At 42.7% G+C, this 21,932-nt stretch overlaps 2 protein-coding genes across 3 annotated transcripts; one reads left to right on the top strand and one right to left on the bottom strand.

Annotated features, from left to right (window-relative positions):
* The first annotated feature begins 546 nt into the window (after positions 1-546).
* On the top strand, positions 547-6,107 carry znf648 (zinc finger protein 648). 2 transcript variants are annotated; one of them, XM_083940656.1, is made up of 2 exons: positions 547-615; positions 1,271-6,106. In XM_083940656.1, the coding sequence occupies exon 2, from the start codon at positions 1,322-1,324 to the stop codon at positions 2,849-2,851; it is 1,530 nt and encodes a 509-aa protein (XP_083796782.1). In that variant the 5' UTR covers positions 547-615; positions 1,271-1,321; the 3' UTR covers positions 2,852-6,106. The 2 variants fall into 2 exon arrangements, with proteins under 2 accessions (XP_083796782.1, XP_083796783.1); XM_083940657.1 differs by lacking the exon at positions 547-615 and adding an exon at positions 773-864 and having other exon boundaries at positions 1,271-6,107.
* sec16b (SEC16 homolog B, endoplasmic reticulum export factor) lies at positions 4,698-21,932 on the bottom strand. Its single transcript, XM_083940655.1, has 24 exons — positions 21,617-21,932; positions 21,161-21,258; positions 20,969-21,044; positions 16,171-16,385; positions 15,931-16,082; positions 15,390-15,451; positions 15,131-15,269; positions 14,808-15,038; positions 14,351-14,448; positions 12,271-12,352; positions 12,026-12,143; positions 11,836-11,947; positions 10,413-10,518; positions 10,186-10,323; positions 9,949-10,062; positions 9,296-9,380; positions 8,971-9,136; positions 8,686-8,846; positions 8,549-8,577; positions 8,226-8,333; positions 8,057-8,146; positions 7,877-7,976; positions 7,335-7,383; positions 4,698-6,187 (listed from the first exon to the last, which is right to left on the bottom strand). Exons 1-23 carry the CDS (start codon positions 21,886-21,888, stop codon positions 7,367-7,369), a joined length of 2,769 nt encoding a protein of 922 aa, XP_083796781.1. The 5' UTR covers positions 21,889-21,932; the 3' UTR covers positions 4,698-6,187; positions 7,335-7,366.

Below are 21,932 nucleotides of genomic sequence, written 5' to 3'. Positions count from 1 at the left end.
TTATTTTTTTGTTTCAGCTAAATCATTAACGCTCGTGACCTTGTTACCTAAAAGTTAATTAACGTATCAATGCGCGACCAACCTGCACGACGGAAGAAACTTAAGTTGAGGTTAAAGCTTTTTTTTTTTTAAATATATATACGTTATACGTTTATATGATAAACGTCGGTTAAATAAGCCTGCATTTAAAAAGTTGAAGAGTTGTATGACATACAAGAGACTCAGTAAACGATTAAAAAAAAGTAAAGCATGCATGTTTTGAGTACAATAGCAGGCTATCTAAGCTAACAAAATGTTACAGTTTGTGTTTCCCGACATGCTAACGGACATTTAAGGTGCACACACTGACTGTATGACTGTATGACTGTATGAGCGACAGGGTGCACACGGCCGGGCGGCTCACTGAAAGGTAAGCTGAGCCAGCCTGGGAGGATATCATTGGCGTTGCCTACTAGCAGGATAGATGCTGACCCAGAGACGGCTGCTGCTGCCAAACTCCGCCCGTTCACACCGCTGACCGCACATCTTCCATTAGTTCAACCGGACCCGGGGGCCGAGGCTAGGATATCTCTGTGCTATCTCCTGGAACTGACCTACAGGGAAGGACACGGCAGGGTAAGTAACTGAGTGTGTGAAGTTAACATCCATTGGAGCCACTGAGCTGTAGTGCTATGGAAAGAAAAGGGAAAGCAATGGAGGAACATACATTTAAGTTTGGAAATTCATGTTTCTTAAGTTCTGACTGCAAGGTGCACTTTATGTGAAGGATATATTATACCTATAGGCTACCTAAGGTCATGGCAGGAGGGTAAGCCTGCAGTATGGTGATAGTTACTTTGAATGAGTCATGGGAAAAGTCATATGGTAATTGATATTGTGAAAGAAATGGGAGTTATGATGAGGATGGAAATAACACTAGAGATGTTCTGATACCATCGTGTGCTTCCTGATACAGATTCTGATTACTGAACTATCGTATTGGCCTATTTGTATCAGCTGAATAATACTAACCCTGTATGGATGTGATGTGATTGCTATAGTTGTGCATGGCCTGGCTCAAGTTAAATACAAACAAATACAGAGAATGAACAGCATAGAACCTTTTTTTATTGTCTAGTTTGACAGTCAGTCATAACAGAAAATCACATAAAGAAAATAACATTAAAGTCGAGATTTTTTTCGAGGCTAAATTACATTGTATTGGATCGTACTCGCTAATACCAGCACTTTACTAACTCTAAATAACATGCTGTGTATTTTATTGTTTCAGGTCTTTTGAAGGAGGCATAATGTCCGTAATTCCCTGATCAGCCTAAAACTCATGCAGATGACTTCATGCCCCGCTATGCAAGTGACCATGGCTGATGGCATCTCACCACACATGTCTGACAGGGCAGTTGTTGAAAAGGGAAGCAATAGGAAACACCAAGAAAAGCACTGTGTCACTCCTTCTCTCCTCGATGGACAGATCGTAATTAACACTCAGCATGTGAAGGTCGACTCTTTACTTGGTGGTATTTGTGGTATGAACTCGCTTCCAGAGAGCAGTGACACTGGAGTCCTATATCTGAACCCTCAAACACCAAACTGGTCTCTTGTGGAGAAGTTTGCTGAGCTTTCACCAGGAGAAGAAACCAGATTTAAAGATGACCAGGACCACAGCAGTCAAGGATTGTTACAGAGCACCAAACATACTGAGAACAATGCACTATATGGATATAATGATGTGCATTTGGATGCTGCGCAAAAGAAGGAAATTAACTGCTCTCAATACCTCAAAAGCCGTAAGATACAAAGCAATGCCTCAGCCAAACAGAGTGCGTCTAAGCTCAAAGAGCTAAATGTTGAGGAATATTCTCCATGTGGAGGTGGGAATAAGACCAAAGAGAAGACTGTTAACAGGTCTTCTGCGAAGAAATTACTTAAAAAGTGTGAAGATGACAAGATCCCTCGACTTTTGGTAGCGATGAAAAAACGCAGCGGAGTTGATAAGGAGCACCGGCCCTTCAAGTGCACACACTGCAGCTGGGCTTTTAAGAAGCTCTGCAACCTACAGAGTCACTTACAAACACACACTGGCCTCAAGCCACACGTGTGTAATATATGTGGCAAGGCTTACTCTCATCAGGGCACACTGCAGCAGCACAAGCGGCTACACACAGGTGAAAGACCATATCACTGCCCTTTCTGTGTGAAGACCTACATCTGGTCCTCGGATTACCGAAAGCATATCCGCACACACACTGGTGAGAAGCCCTACGTCTGTGACACTTGTGGAAAGGATTTCATTCGCTCCTCTGACCTGCGAAAGCACGAGCGGAACATGCATACTAATGACAAGCCCTTCCCCTGCACGCATTGTGGAAAGACCTTCAATAAACCCCTCTCCCTGAAGCGTCATGAGCGTAAGCACCTGGGAGAAAGGCCATTCTCCTGCCCCGACTGTGGGAAAGCCTTTGCCCTGGCTAGCCGTATGGCAGAGCACCAGAAGATCCACGCAGGAGTGCGTCCGTACGTCTGCTCCGTGTGCTCCAAGTGTTTCACAAAGTCGTCCAACTTGGCAGAGCACGAGGCCATTCACAGCGGAGTGCGGCCCCACAAGTGTACAGAGTGCGGCGTGGCGTTTGCCATGGCTTCTCGCCTCGTTCGTCACCAGACTGTCCACAATAAAGAGAAACCCCACAACTGCACGGGCTGCAGCAAGAACTTTATGCAACTAGACACACTGAAGCTTCACCAGGAGCAGACCTGTGCTGGGAGGATCTTTGTCTGTGTGGAGTGTGACAGATCTTTCCAGTGTGCCGCAAAGCTTGCGCAGCATATGCTGAACCACAGTGACAAGAATGTCTGAATCAGTTGAACGACAGGTACTGTGTATACAGCCACCACTGTGTCAGTGCTGTTCATTTGCAACAGTAAATGCAGTGGTGTGCAGACACATCAGATACTTTAAAAGTCATAGGGCACCAGTATATTTATTTTAAGGTATGTATGATAGTTACGGCCCTATAAGTTTTTAAAACGTGTCACTCACACAGCCTCTTTCCCCAGGGTGCCGGGTTCCCATTAGAACACTGTGGGATAAAAAATGCCACCAACATAAACACAGGAGCTGACAGCTTAACGGTGGGATGTTAAAGTGGTTACAAGAGCATTAGATCCCTTTTAAAGTGAGAATATCAATGTCAATAGTTAACAACAGGTTAAAGTAAGAAATGATTTGTGCACACAATGTAAATGTAAAACTGTTCTTTGCCTAAAATCAGGCACGGTGAGACCTGAGAGCTTTAAGCCCTGCTACAATAACATGTTAATATTACGCACACTAAGGTCTGGGCAATATGACAATATATATTATCAAAATGATGTAAAAAATATCAGCTGTATATATTTTTCTATACAATAGTTTCTGTCACAGTGTTGAAAAATCAGCTGACCTGTGTTACGGCAATATTGTTTGGACGACGCTTTACGTTCCGATCTTTACTGAGCTTTACCATGTTGTTATTTCATATAGACTTTTTATTGAATTACCAGAAAACATGCTATATCACAATATGTATCTCGAAATGGAGAGAAAAAAGAAAAGGCAGGATACAAGATTTTGACTATATCGCCCAGCCCTATGCACAACACCGCGTCTTTGCATGTAAGAAATGCAGGCAGTTTATCCTGATGAATGGCTACCTATGCTGGCGTCGCATGGCTGCGTGGGACATGCTGACTCGATTCAAGTAGGGATGGCACTGAGCATTGCATTTCAGGAGGCTCATGCTGGATTCATACAGAGATCTATATGCCAAACTTCAGCGACGTTAGCCAAACATAACAGCTTAACTGTTAACGTCTTGTGAGTTGCGGGGCACAAGTGCTTTGTCATGTCCGTAAGCCAGTCCCATCTCCTGAGACACATAACTGCGACCACAATAATAGAGCAGGATGGTTTTAATGTTTCAGGGAAGCTAGCTAACAGTCAGTTCTTTTTTACCAATGGGATGGCAAATGGCTATGGGAATTATCTTGTACTCATGGTGCTTTCTATTCATTATTGTGGTTGGCAGTACAGCGATTTCACACAGGAGAACCTTTAAAAGTCTGAATTTCAGTATGCATGTAATACCAGGTGTAAATCTGGCTCTTTTTTTCAGTATGTTGCCAAGCACGACAAGCTTGTTTGGTTTGTAAGATGGTCTGACGTAGGAGCTTCGTGGATAGAAGAGAAACAACATTGCACAGTGGTTAAAATATATGTCTGAAGATGAATCTCAATAAATGTTTGTCTAACCAAATGCTAATTTCAAAACATCATCAGCCCTTTTCCTATAATTGTATATCTATATAGATATATAATAATGTTTGCCTATATAAGGACACGCAACAACAAAGCAAGAAAATAAATGGGTGAATGTGTTGACAGGAAGTTCCATATTTGCCAAAAGGCCTGTATCCGCAGCATGAGTTACACTTTTCGTACAGATCATTTAGATGCCATTTGGAACTGTCTTTCAGAAAAGCTATCTAGTCTAAATGTGTTTGTGCCCGACACATTATTGGCAGGCTGTAAGCGTCGGCTCACGTGCTGCTTGAATGCCGGCCAGTGTGTCCCCCTCACACTTTGCTACTGCAGACTAATCGTAAAAGGAGACTGCACCTGGCACGTTGTCACTTGCTCTAAATTAAGTGAGGAATCTCAGATATTTCCTTGCAAGATGTTTTTATTCAACATGTGACAGGCAAAATGGAACTGAAAAACTGGAAATGAATCCCTTGCATGCGCTGGTGCAAAAAAACATTGAAATATACTGTAATGCATAAAGCACAAAACCATATGATGGAAGTAAAAAATAAAACATCAAAACATGTTCACACAGTAATACAAAGTTTCTTCTAAAATGTATTCCAATAGCATATATTACTGTGTCTTATATACATTTTAAGGAGCCTGCACTAGCTTTGTCGCCACAAACATTTATAATAAGGCTATTATACAACCTGTCTTAAGATGAAGGCACTCCAAATATCAGCACATGAACAGTTTCATCCCACGAGGGAATGTTGGGTGTTTGCTTGGCAGTGGTCTTTCCCAACCCCCTCCCCTCAAACCATGTGGTATCATCCTTCTTCAACATTCACTTTTTTTCTGTATGTCTTGTATATAATTCAAACTATTCCACTTTACAGACAGTAAACAATTAGATAATGTTCACCCTGTGCCATCATTTTCCAGCCTTGCAAAGTCAGGCTACAACTTGTGCTTGGAAGATTAAAGAAGGCTTCTGTGTGGCTAAAAAGTGACCACAGTGTACATTTGAATTGATTTAGTGGTTTATATCTGAATGTAGTCTAATTATTGGATAATTGTGTTTGAGTGTATGGACATTTGATTGTAAAAGCTGATGGATAGATGGATTTATTTTTATTTCTAAATATAACTTAAATGTAATTATCTTGCAGCGTACAAAACGGATTGAGAAGAGAGAGTCTGATGACATGACATGACATACAGCCGTTCAGTGTTGCTGCAACCCGTTCTCGTCCCAACTCATCACATATGGACGCTTAGTCAGGATCCATTAGCGTCACTTCTAAGGACACATGGGACATGAACCAGACACAAACTATGGTCCCCTGGGTGAAAGAGTTGTGTTTAACCCAGCCACCATCCCCACACCCTCCCTATGCTAACTTTGTAGCTCTTACTCCTGGAGCACCTCACAGTGCTGCCGATGGGTTTACAGTTGGAAGTTCATGCAGTCGCTAAAGGGTGTCTTGTGCGTCGGTATCAGTAGCAAAGGGCCGTGACAAAGTGTCGGTATTTGATGAAATGAGAACTGAGTCTGGTTGCTGGCATCAATCAAACCCCTCATACATAAATGGTTATTTGGGTGGATTAAGATATCCCTCCCCCCGCATATGTCCTGCATCTACTAGTCATTTCCCCGCTGTCAGCTTTTAGAACACTCGTCTCAGCTGTTTCACTCACTGCAACATGAGTTACTATGCCAGCCCATCCAGAGTATTTCTGTATCTAAGGTGATGGTGAGCAGCGTTTGAAAGGGCATCCTTTAAAAAGAAATGTGGACGGGGGGCAGTATGGATATTGCTGGCGCTCATCAGGTGAAGCTCTCATTAGACTCTGGTAATGGTTTGGTGGTGTAATACCCCCTCTTTGGTTCTAGTGATGACCCTACAAACACAGAAGATGTTAAAGTCATTAATGTGGCTCCTTTACAAATCTTTAATATTGTACAGATATATTGATCTTCAAAGGAATTCTTCAACCCCAAAATGACCATTTGTATATCAATTATTCACAGAATGTTGTCATGTATACATAAAGAAAACTTTGTCTTTGTTACATGCCTTCATGATGAATTGAGAATCCAGAAAGGTAAAAATAAAAATAAAATCTTAAAATCTTGCATTGAAGAAACGGGTCCACATTGAATAACAGCACTGTCTCACAGGCACACTGCTGCTACTACAAGGTTGAGACTGTTTATGCGGATGTGTAGTAAATAGTAAGGTTTTAGTGACAACGCATGTGTTTGGGAAGAATTGACTGAGAATCGACTGGATAAACCAGACTTGGATTATACTGCATGAGTTGTGTGAGAATTTGTAAAGGGATGTTTTGATACAGTTTTACTGATGCATCTGCAACATCTGCCGTTTACTACATCTTACATTTTACTTCAAGACTTCTCTGATTTTTGATTCTCCAGTCAGTCATTTTGAGGGGGAAGTATTCCTTTAAACTTGTACTCTCTAAAAATTGAGATGCGTTGTTTCTAGCGGCCTCTTTGGCAGTAAGATGTTACTGCAGGTGAGCTTGTTCTTTCAGAGCCCTCCATCTTGTCACGTTCACGTTCACTCTATGTTGACTTGCTTTTTTTTGCTCTTTTGTAAACTTTATTGAAACACATTCACCTCTCTACTTCCAGTCCGTCCCCTATATGTTGCCCTCTTAAATCCACACACACACATGTTGCTATTACACTTCTGCCCTTACTACAAGCCTGACCCAGAAGTTGGAAGGTTCCGATTTCAGATTGTAAGTGAACGCAGCATAACCAGAAGTGACGATCTCGGCCAACAGACCAACCGTTGTCAGCAGTGTCACTGACATGGCGACTTATTTACATCTAGCAAGGGAATGTCCCCACAGACACACAGATGGAATACTCAGCTAAAAAGGAAGTCAAAGTGCTTCCATTAGTGGGTCATATGATCAATCACCATTGTTTTACCTCACTCTTTGATAGATGGGAACATAACAGACAATCAAATAGATGAAAACCTTACGGAGTATAACTTTAAGTAACTCAAATTACCTGTGATACAGGCCAGTGGTCCTGACGGGCCTCTACCCCAGCTGCTGGCCTATGACCAAGACAAGGATATTTATAGAAAACTGTAACATTCTGCATAACTTAATGTAGGTAAAAAGTCATCAGCAGCAGCCAACACACAAGAAAATGCAAGAGGAATACCACAACCGTATTTAAGCCCAAAGATGAAATTGGACACGTTGGTCAACGACTGTGTTAATGGCACAGAAGGAACACCGCGACCTCCAAAATCCCACATAACATATGAAGAAAATGCAAATTGACATAATATTTATGACTTGGATAGTCATTAGAAATCGTTAAAAAAAAAAAAAAAGCAAAGTGATAATTTGAAGAGTAAAAATGGATAATTCAACAGCAGTTTGGCATTCCCCTAAGTGCACAAAAACAGGATTTATGAAAATGTAAAAAAAAACAACAACTGAGATATCTTATCAAAACAGCCCCGCCCCAGAGTGGTATTGGTATATAAAAAAATTACACAAAATGAATACAAAACATTGTTAAATCCTTTCATAATTCACCTGCTTTCCTTGAAAAGGGGTTGATGGCAGCAGAGGAAGACTGGGATGGGAACATGACAGGTGGGGGAGGAGGACTGAAGCCAGTCGTTGGTGGTAGCTCCTGAGAGAATGTATAAAAATAAATATCTTACTTTGCAAAATTCAATTTGACAGTGTTATGTAGAATGAACTGACTCTTACCATCGGAGCTGGGCTTCTCTGCTCTGAACTCTCCTTTTGAACTCTGGGTTTTGATTTGAACCAGCCACTAAACCACCCGGCCTTGGCGCTCTGCATAAAACAAATAGGTATGAGGCCGGCACCAAACGACCCTAATGTGGCTTAAAAAGGGTCAGTATGACCCGCCCACCTGTTTGAGAGGCTCGATGGTCTGCTCCGAGGCCTCTAAACCGTGTGGGATGCTCTCCTGAATTTGCCCCTGCTGGTTGAGGTTGACTTCCAGCATCTGAGCCCCCATCTTCAAAGGCAAACACAGACAACAGCACACATCTGGGTATCTTTTACCAATGCTTTACACGCTTAAAAAGGATCCTATCTAGAAACACGGTGGCAAAACATTTACATTTGTTTTTTCTTTTTTCATTTAATCGTAAAAATATAAATCCAGAAAACAATGACAAAGGTGACATCGAAGCAGGAGGGTCAGTCCAGAATATTACAAAGATAACTCACTGTGCCTGCTCCAGAGAACCAGCCAGCCCCTGCAGAGCGATGAAATCAAAATATCACACACAAGCGGAGTCCCAACAGCCCATAGTAAATATCTGAATAGAGACAGGAATGAATGCTGTCTGACATTAGATTCTCACCCTGTGCCGCTGATGGCACATTACTCGGAGGACAATGTGGCGTAGCAGATCTGACCTCAGCACTATCTGTGTTATGATAACTGAAGTCTTGGCTCGCAGCCACCATGGGCACTGGGGGAGCATAAACCAGTGTTACTGGCATCGGAGTGTTGGCATGTGGCCTAGACAAGCAACGGGAAGAGGACAGTGACATAATGGTCTATTAGGACTGGATATCCCACGTGCACTGACAGTTTTCATCTACAGTATGTGGTTGGTAGACATGTATTAAGTAAGTTGCTGCACATTTTGTACGAGTCCTGAGCTCCGCTAACGTCCCACGACAACGCGTTCATTTCCTCAGTGATTCTTTCAACTTGATGCTCATGGTTTTCTTCCCCAGGGCCTCTGTAATAAAGGAGTTCAGGCTCTGGACTCTGGATATCACGGTCTAGGTCGTCCAAGTCGGGTGCTGTAGAAAAATCAAAATGAAAGCAAGATTCAGAAGCCTCCTTAGAGTGTTCTTTAACATATGAGATGTACAAGACAGCAGTGGCCCAAGACGCTGCTCTCTAGAGGGTAACAGGTCACACAGTGCGTCATTTAAAGTAATGAGAGGATTCAAAATTACCCAAGAACACTTGGCTATCCTTATGGGCCAAAGAACTTCCCTCAGGAGGTGGCTGGTATGTTTCAGTACAGTCGTCACTCCCCGTCTGAGTCAAATAAGAAACACAGATTTACTGTAAACAATACAAACAAGAGTCTACATCGGCTCTGTGAGCATGTACCATACCCTACCACAGCAATTTCCTGATTGATCCAATACAGAAGTGCCACAAATTGCAGTTCCATGCCTTTGGCCATGGGAACAACGAGCTCCACCAGTCAGAGACATCGTTGTAACACCCACACCCACAGGATTGTGGGTAGTGCAGTACATCCCCATGATATTGTAAATAAAACATGTTTGTCTTAAAACAAACCAGCAGCTGTCAGAGCATACACATGTAGTGTTTGTGCAGGGGTTGTGTGTCATTTTTTTCATAATTGTGAGGCTTCAAATTCTTTACTGAAAATACAAAATACATAATGCTCTGTATGGAAGGAGAATTTTGGAGGCGTAAGCTTTTATTCATCTGTAAATATGTACCAATCAATATTTGCCAAATTCAAGCAATTAAAGAGGCTTTGCTTAATCCAACCGCTTAAGAGTCCTTTTTATCCTGAATTTCTGATCAGCTGAAACAAATTTCATAATCTGAAAGCCATGGAGAAGCTCACCTGTGAACTGTGGTGCCTCGCCCGGAGCTGTTTCAGCCAGTCAGGTTCCTGCCCAACTCCGCTAACACCTGCTTCACTGAACTGACCCTCGGAGTGTCTCAGCCGGTCTGACAGCTGAAAGCCAAAGGACACAAACAGTTCATCTATGTAGAATTGAATACACACTGAGTCTCTCTGATAACAGTACTCAAACGTATGATAGGTACTGTATGTGTGTATAGGAGGATGTGTGAATACCTTAATAACCTCTCCAGTCAGCACAAAGCAGGGCTCCCTCTGTCTGAGGATGGCCTGTCCTACCACCTCGCAGTAATGAAAGGCCTGAGACGAAAGCCCACAGTCCAGCAGTCGGCTGGCATACACGAACTTATACATCTGACCACGACACAGCAATATGCAGCATCACTTAAATGAGAATAATATTCTTTCTAAAAACAGTGTGCTGGTGTAAATGGTAATGCTACCTGAAAGGATGGTATGGAAAGGCATTTGCCCCCAAGTGTCTGGCAATACTCGTACAATTCAGTGCACTGGATAGCAAGGTTTGTGGCAAAGTGTTCAAACGATTGTCTGAAGGAGAGGAGAGGATAAAGAAGACCAACCATGAACAAGATCATCTCAGCAAACACTACACAGTAAATACAACAAACATTAAGATTTACCTGCCTTGACGTTTGGTCATTTCTTAGTATTATATTTCTATTATAGCTAGCTAGGAATCAGGGGATGTGTGTGTGTGTTTGTGTTATATCTCAAAAAAGTCGAATCTGATCTACTTCACAGTTGGCAGGTGTATTACTGAGGACCCAATGATGTGCTTTGTGTCGAATGCGGTGCAATTAGGCCAGATGGTAGCGCTATAACAATGACCTTTTGAACCAATTTTTCTGATTTTTCCTGGCGTGTCTAGATAATACCAAGATTTGCAAAGCTTAGGTGATATGGTTGAGGGCAGGCATTCATCTAAAATAGTTAAGATTAGTACAGCTCACCAGGCAGCAAGTCTCTTTTTGTGAGTTTTCGCAAATCTGTGGTTACCATCTAGACACAACTGCTTTTTCATTGCTGCTCCTACAAGATAGCACAATCATCCCCAAAAGTGGTACAGACCATCCCTGGACAAGGCCGGAAAAAAGTGACGCTTTCAGCCCCCAAAGTTTGCTCAGATGCTGTAGGCAGGGCTCAATGCTTTGTGCCCTGAGCAAGTGTCACTTTATATCATCACTGCATCCCTTTATTTAGTTGTACTGTAACTTAGCTAAGAAATGCTGCTACACTTTTACCACTGTTATCACTTATCGCTCCTTATCACTTATTTAGTTTGTACTTATTGTAGTTCAATATGCTGCTAAACTGCACGCTGCGTATTGTTGTATATTGTATATACCTACATCTAACCACAATGTCTGTTGCACTCTGTCATATTTAGTTAATTGTTTGATTTATTTGATGTTAGCTTTATTTTGATTTGATTTATGTTAGCTTATTGTTACTCTGACCCTTTCCCATCTTTGTATTGAAACTGTTGCACTATGATTTCCCTTGGGATAAATAAAGCTTCTTGAATCCTGAATCTTGAATCGATATCAACCACAATTGGTGCTATCAGGATGCTGTAGTAGCAGCAGCAGCAGCATCTAATTATAAAGGAAGAAATCTGTCTGTCTGTGCATGTATGCATCAATGACTGTCCTTCACATATCTCATGAAATGTTCATCCAATCAACTCCACTCTTCGCAGGTGTACTGCTGAGGAGTGCAGAGTGTGAACTAGAACGGTTCTCGAGAACACTGCAAACAGTGCCAGGGCCAAGTTTTTGGCCCGCTCCGTACGAGCACTGTTCTAGTTAAACTGATGAATGGCATCGAGGAGCAAGCGCAGCTCACCTGTGGCTGCTGCCTAGAAGCACCAGTCTCTCTGCTTTCTGTGTGAATACCCCAAAGGGAACACTGGCTGTCAGGTAGCACACATGGGCGGCATGCATAAGGCCTTTGGAAGCTGCAACACAAAACAACCAGCTTGTATATCTATGGAGATACAACATTGCAAAGTGTCAATCAGTCAGCGCGTCCATACCGAGTGTGTCTCCCATGGTGACGATGGCCTTCTGTTGGACGGCAGGATCTCCTGTTTCATTGGAGAGCATTACAGCCAGATGGGGCCTCCAGTCTCCCCATTTTTCATTTCCACAGCACTGGGCACACAGCATCACTATCAAGACTCTCATTGGCTAGTAAGATACAGTCCTGCGTTTTTACGTTACAATAACTGCAATTGTGATGATTGGGATGTGTGAAGAGGTTATGTTGTGGGGGTTTTACCATGGCGACAGCAGGGATTCTCCCGGTCAGCAGGTGGAAGAGAGTCTGGAGGGGATCACTGGCCGTTAGCTGGCCTGTAAATCTGACAAAAGAGACATTTGTCTCATTGCACAGCTTAACCAAGGCTTTATTATATACTTGAAGCAGAGCCACAAAAGCCATCAGGGTTAAAGAGTAGTTACTCTGTACAGAAGTGGTATACCATGCGGATTGAAATTACAAATCAAAAGCTATCTACCCTCCCCCAGACATTCCTCGAGAGACATGTGCTGCTGAGGGACACACTGCTGATGCCAAAATAGTCTGTAAAATGGATTGGGTTACGAGAGAAATACTCCACAGAAACTGTTGTTTGGTAACAACATGAAGGCTTTTCTTCGTAACGTTATCCTCACCCAGCACAGTTTCTACTGTTGGAAATGAACAACTCCTTTGCAACTTGTGCAGTGATTAAAAAGTGTGTGCTTATTGCATGCAAGATGACCGACACTCTACAGAAAGTGTTAATGGCCTGTTATGTACTGCCCTACCCTACCCCTGCAAATTATAAATAACCCAGAAGCCAAGATAAACTCTGAACAAGGAAATTAATGACATATGGGATCTGCCATAAATCATGAATCATTATTAGTTTATGAATACAGTTTCCATCTTTGCCTAATTCTCAAATGCATGTTAGATATAGCACTGATTACTACATCATATGTAGTGCCTTTTGCACATATATCCAACTTGTTTTCTTTTCTTTTGAAAATTAAATGACCTGGATCTGTAATTACCTTGCACTATTTCTAAATGAAGGGGATTTATTTTTGGATACAGGGGTGTGGAAAGCCACAGGACTTGTTGGATAGATGTCCAGTCGTTCTTGCCATGTGCTTCTCAATTCGTTTGCAGTAGTGCCAAAGGAAAGCGCTGAAAATATGCTAAATATAGCATACACTTAAAGTGATATAGATGTTTTTAGGTCGGCTTTTTTGGTGTTTAAAATACATGTATGCTGCAGTCCACAGCAGTAGATTTCATAGCTTCTGTCTGTACTCCTGCCTACGTCTCTAAAATGAGGGCGTGCAGACCGCCATTTCCTTCAGGTAATACACTGATTTTGGATAATTACCTCATATAACAACACTTCATTATATGTGAACTAGCCCTTTAAGTTTTACAAATTAACACAACTGAGAGTAAGTAGCTAGCAGCCCTGGGGGGCTTCTTACTACAGGCACAGCGGGCTAACATCAGCATGCTAACACGCTCACTATGACAATGCTAATAAGCTGATGTTTAGCAGGTATAATGTTTACCATGTTCACTATTTAGTTTAGAATGTGCGCATGCTAATATTGGCTAATTAGCACTAAACACAAAGTGCAACTTAGGATGATGGGATGCCATTCGTTTTGCAGGCGTTTGGTCTTAAACCAAAGTTGTTGTTGTTTTTATTTTGATCTGATGGTGGCGGTGGAGGTTCACCACGGGTAATGCAGTTCATCTTAGAGGGAACATGAATGTCTACACCAAATTCCATGTTTTTATCTAATAGTTGTTGAGCCATTTGACTCAGAACCACAATGTCCACATTTTACAGATGGAGAGGAAAAAGTCACCAAAGTCATTAAGATTCATCCTCTTGGGACCATGACTGTCCGTACAAAATGTCACGGCAACCCATCCAATAGTTTTATTCTGTCTGGAATAAAAAGGGTGGACACCAAGTGACATTGCCATCCTACAAAAATAATTTAGAAAAAAGTATTCACTGTTTTTTCCCCCACTGTGTATGGGGGAAATCATCTTTGGGCAAGTGTGGAGAATGTGACCAGCAAGGGAGTTACAGTACCCTGTGGAGCCACTACACAGCTACGCTGCTTCATGGCCCAGCTGTGTTCCTGACGGCTTGCCTTAAACACACATAGGAAGCTGAGGATATACTCTTAATACAAGTGACAAAAATAGTGGGCACATTTCCTCCAAGCTTTAAAGCAGATCATTAGTAGTTTTAAAGGGGATCGGAAGCATCTAAATGTATGTTTACAGGTGTATTCAGCTGTCGTGTCTCAGGTGACTTTGCTTTTCTCACCTGTTCAGCACAGTGGTGTAGGACCTGTTGTCCATTTTGCTGGCCAGAAAAAGTGCATGCCCCCACAGGCCACTGCTCATAGCTGACTCCAAGGCCTCCTGGAAACCACACGGTAAAGTGGGAGATCCCAACATAGTATGACATCCATTGCAACTAGCATGAAGATGTAACACAAAGCTCTTAAGCGCTCAGTTAAAGGTAGTATCCTAACAGGTATCTGATAAACTACACATACGTATGTGGATTACTATTTGAATGCATACGGTATTTGTATACTGCCCCGGAGAGAAGATCGTTTGTATTCTGTCATTTGGAGTAACTTTATAAGTACTTTATCCATTACCCTTTCAGAAACCCCATATACAAGTATGAACCTGAAACTGAGCATAATATGGGACCTTTACGTAAAGAAACTAAATAAATAATAAGCATCAGATGAATAGAGAAGGATGGAAACCTTCTTTCTTCCAGCCAGCAGCAGTTGGGTGTAGTTCTGCAGGGCCTTCTCAGAGGTCTCAGAGCTCAAACTGCTCCAGTTCCCTGTGAGCAGGTCATCTCCTGTGCGAGGTGGTGCTTCAGCAGCGGGGCCCTCACTGAAGTCAATGAGTGTGGGAGCATCAGACTCCCAGCTCCTGTCTGAATGTGAGTCCTGCATCAGCAGCTCTGCCATATCTGAGCCAACTATTTGCTGAGACAGAAGGAAATTTAGTGAAGATTCAATATATGATGGTTGTCCAGTGCTAAGCCAAACGGGTTACGGTTTCTACACGATCCACTTACCCCATTCTGTCTGCAGAGCAGGATCAGTAGATTCCACAAGAGGGCAGCAGAGCTCCTATCATGCAGCTCGTCACAACTCATGCAGGCGCCTGCCCTCTGGTGGGCAAACTCTAAAGCATCTACTTTGTGCAAGTCTTCCCTTCAAAAACATAAAAAAAAAGAAAATTCAAACATTATATCTTACATATAATCTTTATACCTGTCTAATACTACTAATAATTTTAGTTTCAGAAGTGTGCAACCAATGACAAAGCACTACCTGGTTAAGGGTCCTGGGAAGTTTCTCATCTCCTGCTGTTCCTGTGTCTCCCCCAGAATGACCTGTGCAGACATACAGAGAAAACATTTTTAACTGATGGATATCACCATGAGGCCACACTAGTTGAATACTTGCATCAAGACAATTCATTTTTGTATTACAGCTTCTCTGAAATAGTACGTTTAAATAAATGAGAAAATAATAATAATAATAATAATTAGCATACATGTCAAGAACAGAAACTGAACACTGGATAAAGTCCGGTTCAACATTCTTGTTTCATTTTGTTGACAGATAAGAGGCAAAGGTTTTTACAGAGGGGGTTTCTAGTTTTATAACAAATAATTGAATAATAATTTAATATGCAAATGAGGCATTACCTAAAGGCAACTTGATTCATTTGGGAGAAATCCGCAGACACAAAGTGTAGGAAAATAACCACATATGTGTATTTTGCTGATATTCTTTCCACTAGTCTGAAAGAAGACATGTTATGGAACCAGAAGATATGTTAATCAACACATGCTAGTGTTGAACCTACTTCCAGACTGTGGATTTCCAGCTGGCTGATGTTCTCCTGCGCGGACAAGCCTGGAGTGACCCATATCAGCTGGCCCGCTGGCCCAAAGCTGACAACTGCATGAGGGATGGAGTACTTCAGAGGAGCTGACATCTGATGCACCGGTCTGGGCTCTGAGGAGATATGAAGCACAGGATAACGTGGAGAGTCCTGAGAACAAACATGAGGGGAGTGAGACAAAACAGTTACCTGTGCGCTCACCTGCATCACATGTGTGACCAGACGGTGGAACAGGCTCACTGTGTTCAGCTCCATTGATGTACTGACTCAGTTCATAGCTGCTGGAGGATAACCCTGAGTTTTTGGAACTTTCTAGCGTCCCCAGGTAATAAGACGACACCTCTTCATTGTCTCTGGAGGGATTATCCTCGTAGTCATTGAGGTAATGCTGCGAGGTGTCTCTGCCTCGGTCATACCTGAAAGAATTCATACCGCATTTTCACTGAGATATATATTCAGTTTTCTACTTTCTATTGCAGCTACAACAAATAATGATTCAGCCTCAAGTCATGAAACCTACTTTCTCTGCACTTGGAGCTATCAACACTGAGCAGCAGCTTTGTCTTCCCGGGAAAAAAGCCTCAAGCACACAGACATTGAACAGTGTAGGAAGCAGCAACAAGAGGAAGACCTCAGTCATTGTTAGAAACAGAAATGGGTTTATACTCCCCGGCCACTTCATTAGGTACGTCTGTTGAACTGCCCGTTAATGCAAATATAAGAAAACCAGAATTGTACAATAGAAGAGTCGCGCAGATGGAAGGGGCAGAATTTGGCGGAAACAATAAGAAAGTAAGGATCCATCCTGCCTTGTGTCAACGGCTGAGGCTGTTGGTGGCGGTGTAATGTTATTGGCACACTTGGCACACAACTGAGCATTGCAGAAATATTCAAATACCAAATTTGAAATACCACATCTGTACTGCATGAGAAAAACTGCATGGTTTTTGCCCTAAACTGTCTGGGATTGTGGGTATTTTCGGAGACTCGTGGGTTCCCATAGAACCCATTTTCACTTTTCACCTGAGGTCAGAGGTCAATGTATCTTAGTATCACCTTTGCCAAACTTTAGCCTAACTTTGAAGAATGTAGATAGTACCAATGGCTTATTTGGATTGTCTAGTTTCAGATGATACCCTCATCTTTATAATAACTATGACATTGAATCCGCTAGAGCTTCTAAAAAAGAAAGTCGGCAGGGCCCGCCCACGGGTCGTCGGCCTGCCTGACCATGTCCATCCCTTCACGACCACAGTGTACCCAACTTCTAATGGCTACTTCCAGCAGAACAACGCACCATGTCACGAAGCTCAAATCCTCTCAAACTAGCTTATCGAACATGATAATGAGATCACTGTACTTATGTGACCCCCACGGCCTTCAGATCTCAATCCGGGACGTGGTGGAGGTTCACATCATGGATATGCAAAATCTGTGTCCTGCTATCATGTTGACCAAAATCCCTGAGGATCCATGTCACAGAGACCTAAGGCAGTTCTAAAGGCAGAATGGGGTCCAACCCGGTACTAGCAACATGTACCTAATAAAGTGTGTATGATTGACCAAACGCATAAAAGACCACCTCTGGAAGATTTAGTTTTCTGTAGATTTTCATAAAGTTTGAACGGCTTTTTTGCTGGTTTCTGTCCCTCCACCTGCTCCAACTGATGCAGAGCAGTGCTGTCTGAAAAATAACTGGTACGTAAAAAAAAAACATTACCCACATGCTCACAAACTAACCCTGGCTTCCAGTTTGGTTTCACGTTGATTAAAGATATTCTACTTAAGGATTAATTGTCTTTTTCCAACATATATTGTTGGTTTGTTGATTCTTTGTCTGCTGGTTAAGAACACTGTCAACTCTTAACTTCTCTTAAAGGTCCCATTTTGTAAAAAGTGAGTTATCATGTATTTTATATATTGTATATTGCATTGTATATATTGTTCCTGTTATTCTTATATTTTATACTTCCCAGTGTTTATGTTGCTCATATTTTTCTAGATTTATCGAGAATGTATTGTTTCTTATTGATGCTTCTTTTATGTTTGCTATCCACTTTGCTGCTGTAGTATGGGAATTTCCCCTTTGTGGGACTAATAAAGGAATATCTTATCTTATCTTTTTTTATACAGGTAGGTGGAGGTGCTATATAAATACTGTGAAAGTATCAAAACACTCAGTCCAAAGAGAAATGCACAGCCTGTATTCAGAGACTGTGTCTTTAAACGAGCCGTCAGGACTTCTGTCACAACTCTACTATACAGTGCCTTGCGAAAGTATTCGGCCCCCTTGAACCTTTCAACATTTCGCCACATTTCAGGCTTCAAACATAAAGATATAAAAGTTTAATTTTTTGTCAAGAATCAACAACAAGTAGGACACAATCGTGAAATGGAACGAAATTTATTGGATACTTTAAACTTTTTTAACAAATAAAAAACTGAAAAGTGGGGCGTGCAATATTATTCGGCCCCTTTACTTTCAGTGCAGCAAACTCACTCCAGAAGTTCAGTGAGGATCTTTGAATGATCCAATGTTGTCCTAAATGACTGATGATGATAAAGAGAATGCACCTGTGTGTAATCAAGTCTCCGTATAAATGCACCTGCTCTTTGATAGTCTCAGGGTTCTGTTTAAAGCGCAGAGAGAACCATGAAGACAAAGGAACACACCAGGCAGGTCCGAGATACTGTTGTGGAGAAGTTTAAAGCCGGATTTGGATACAAAAAGATTTCCCAAGCTTTAAACATCTCTAGGAGCACTGTGCAAGCAATTATATTGATGGAAGGAGTATCAGACCACTGCAAATCTACCAAGACCCGGCCGTCCCTCCAAACTTTCATCTCAAACAAGGAGAAGACTGATTAGAGATGCAGCCAAGAGGCCCATGATCACTCTGGATGAACTGCAGATAACTACAGCTGAGGTGGGGGAGTCTGTCCATAGGACAACAATCAGTCGTGCACTGCACAAATCTGGCCTTAATGGAAAAGTGGCAAGAAGAAAGCCATTTCTCAAAGATATCCATAAAAAGTCTCGTTTAAAGTTTGCCACAAGCCACCTGGGAGACACACCAAACATGTGGAAGAAGGTGCTCTGGTCAGATGAAACCAAAGTCGAACTTTTTGGCCACAATGCAAAACGATATGTTTGGCGTAAAAGCAACACAGCTCATCACCCTGAACACACCATCCCCACTGTCAAACATGGTGGTGGCAGCATCATGGTTTGGGCCTGCTTTTCTTCAGCACAGACAGGGAAGATGGCTACAATTGATGGGAAGATGGATGGAGCCAAATACAGGACCATTCTGGAAGAAAACCTGTTGGAGTCTGCAAAAGACCTGAGACTGGGACGGAGATTTATCTTCCAACAGGACAATGATCCAAAACATAAAGCCAAATCTACAATGGAATGGTTCACAAATAGACATATCCAGGTGTTAGAATGGCCAAGTCAAAGTCCAGACCTGAATCCAATCGAGAATCTGTGGAAAGAGCTGAAGACTGCTGTTCACAAACGCTCTCCATCCAACCTCACTGAGCTCGAGCTGTTTTGCAAGGAAGAATGGGCAAGAATTCCAGTCTCTCGATGTGCAAAACTGATAGAGACATACCCCAAGCGACTTGCAGCTGTAATTGCAGCAAAAGGTGGCGCTACAAAGTATTAGCGCAAGGGGGCCGAATAATATTGCACGCCCCACTTTTCAGTTTTTTATTTGTTAAAAAAGTTTAAAGTATCCAATAAATTTTGTTCCACTTCACGATTGTGTCCTACTTGTTGTTGATTCTTGACAAAAAATGACACTTTTATATCTTTATGTTTGAAGCCTGAAATGTGGCGAAATGTTGAAAGGTTCAAGGGGGCCGAATACTTTCGCAAGGCACTGTATATATGTAGAAAGTGATGCTACAGTCATTCCCCGGCAGCGACGCCGAGAGCACAGATGCAGAAGACCCGGAATCACTGGCCAATCAGAGCAGACTGGGATTTTCAGGACAAGGGGCTTTGTTGTGTCAATTTTTTATCTTTTTTGCTCTAAATATTTCATTATATATGTTTGGGATAGGTGCACTTTCCTGTCCGCTGACAAAGGAAATGATTAAATTACAGACTGCATGGTACCTTCAGCCACACGCTCACATGTGCAGTGGTTGGTATTGTGATGAAAACAATTTATCTGATTGATCCTGTTCTGCTGGGGCAGCACGCTGGTGTGGTGGTTAGCACCTCACAGCAAGAGGGTTCCATGTTCGAATCAGGGCTGTGGCCCTTCTGTGTGGAGTTTACATGTTCTCCCCGTGTCTGCGTGTGTTTTCTCCGGGTTCTCCGGTTTCCTCCCACAGTCCAAAGACATGCAGGTGTGAGGTTCATTGATGACTCTAAATTGCCCGTAGGTGTGAATGGTTGTCTGTCTCTGTTCGTCTCTATGTGCCCTGTAAATAGACTGGCTTCCTGTCCAGGGTGGACCCCGCCTTAAGCCCGATGTAAGCTGGGATCAGCTCCAGCCCCCCCCCCCACGACCCCGATAGGGACAAGCGGTTGAAGATGGACGGATGGATCCTGTTTTTCTTTTGATTATGAGCCTCTGTCCCAATAATCTAATCATCTTGTCCGACCTACAGTATATATGCTGGACGTCACCCTATGTCCAGGGTTAGACCTCCGAACCTAGCCCATGGCGTAGAGGCTCTGACCCAGCTGTAAAATAACTCTGTTGTACTTGAACTCTGATCATCTTTTGTAATTAAACCAAACTTCTTACAGTTTACAAATAGATTAATTTGCTCATTTCTCAAGGCAGTTAGAATTGCAGCAACAGTCATAAAGAGACAGGCGCTAAACGGAGGGTGAACACAGGTATATTCAGACAGACAGGATGAGAAAAGAAAGTAGAGAGGGGGACATTGCCCCTAGACTTTACCCACTTTACCCCTGGCCGGATTTGGTGTTGCAAATAAAAAAGAGAAGGTGATATAAAAATATATTGCGGCTCACCTGTACTCCTCAGTGTAGGAGCTCCCTGAATGTTCCTGCGTGTATGTTCTGTCCTGGGGACCCCACTGGCCAGCATCTTAATCATAACATCAGCATACATGGGATTTGCTTTTACCAAGACGATAGAGTGTTGTGTAGCACACTGTTAACAAAAGCTTGGTCGTCTCACAGAGTGATTCTGTATCACTGTACCTTGTCGTCCGTGCTGTCCTCTATAGTAGTCACGTTCATAGTAACCATAGTTGTCTCTGTAGTCCCAGTGGCCGGGGAGTGGATGGTCATACCCGTGCCTGGAAATAAAGTGCCTCTGGTTTCATCAGTGCAATCATTCATTTTCTTCCTAAAGAAGGCATAATGTGCAGAGAACACTGGTCTATTGAGCTTCCCTGTTCTTCCTTTAATCCTTCTCATGCAGACAGGTGTATTCCAACATGCACTGAACAGCAGGAAGGCAAACATGCACTCAACCCAATGGGTTACGGACTTCAAACTGGGTTTACACCAACGTGCTGTCCCCAAATCAGTACCATACTACTCTTATAACTTATGTATTACATACACTAAAATTATGATAATGTTGTGATAACATCTATACAATAATTTAACCAATAGGTTTAAGAGAGCTGTCTATGCCATGACAGTACACACCTGGACTGGGGTCTTTGGTGTTCCGGATGGCCGTAGCTATAAGGGTACTGCTGAGTGCTGTGGGGATACTGCTCCGGTCTGGCAGGAGGACTGGTGAAGTGAGCCCTGTAGTGGGCATCTGCCTGAGCCCAGTGCCGGTCCCTCTCTCTGGGGTTTGGTGGAGGGTAGCTCTGGTCCCTGTCCTGCTGAGAATACCTGTAGTGGTCCTCTCTGTGTTTCGTCCTGTGGGGGTGACGGCCAGAGTCGGGCCGGGGGTGACCTCTGTGATCCATGATGATCCTTTCACACGAGATCAGGTAAACAACGGCAGGTGGGA

This window comes from Echiichthys vipera, assembly GCF_963691815.1.
Source record: "Echiichthys vipera genome assembly, chromosome: 3".
In the NCBI taxonomy this organism is placed as follows: Eukaryota; Metazoa; Chordata; class Actinopteri; order Perciformes; family Trachinidae; genus Echiichthys; species Echiichthys vipera.
This window is presented reverse-complemented; position numbering and strand designations above follow the sequence as displayed.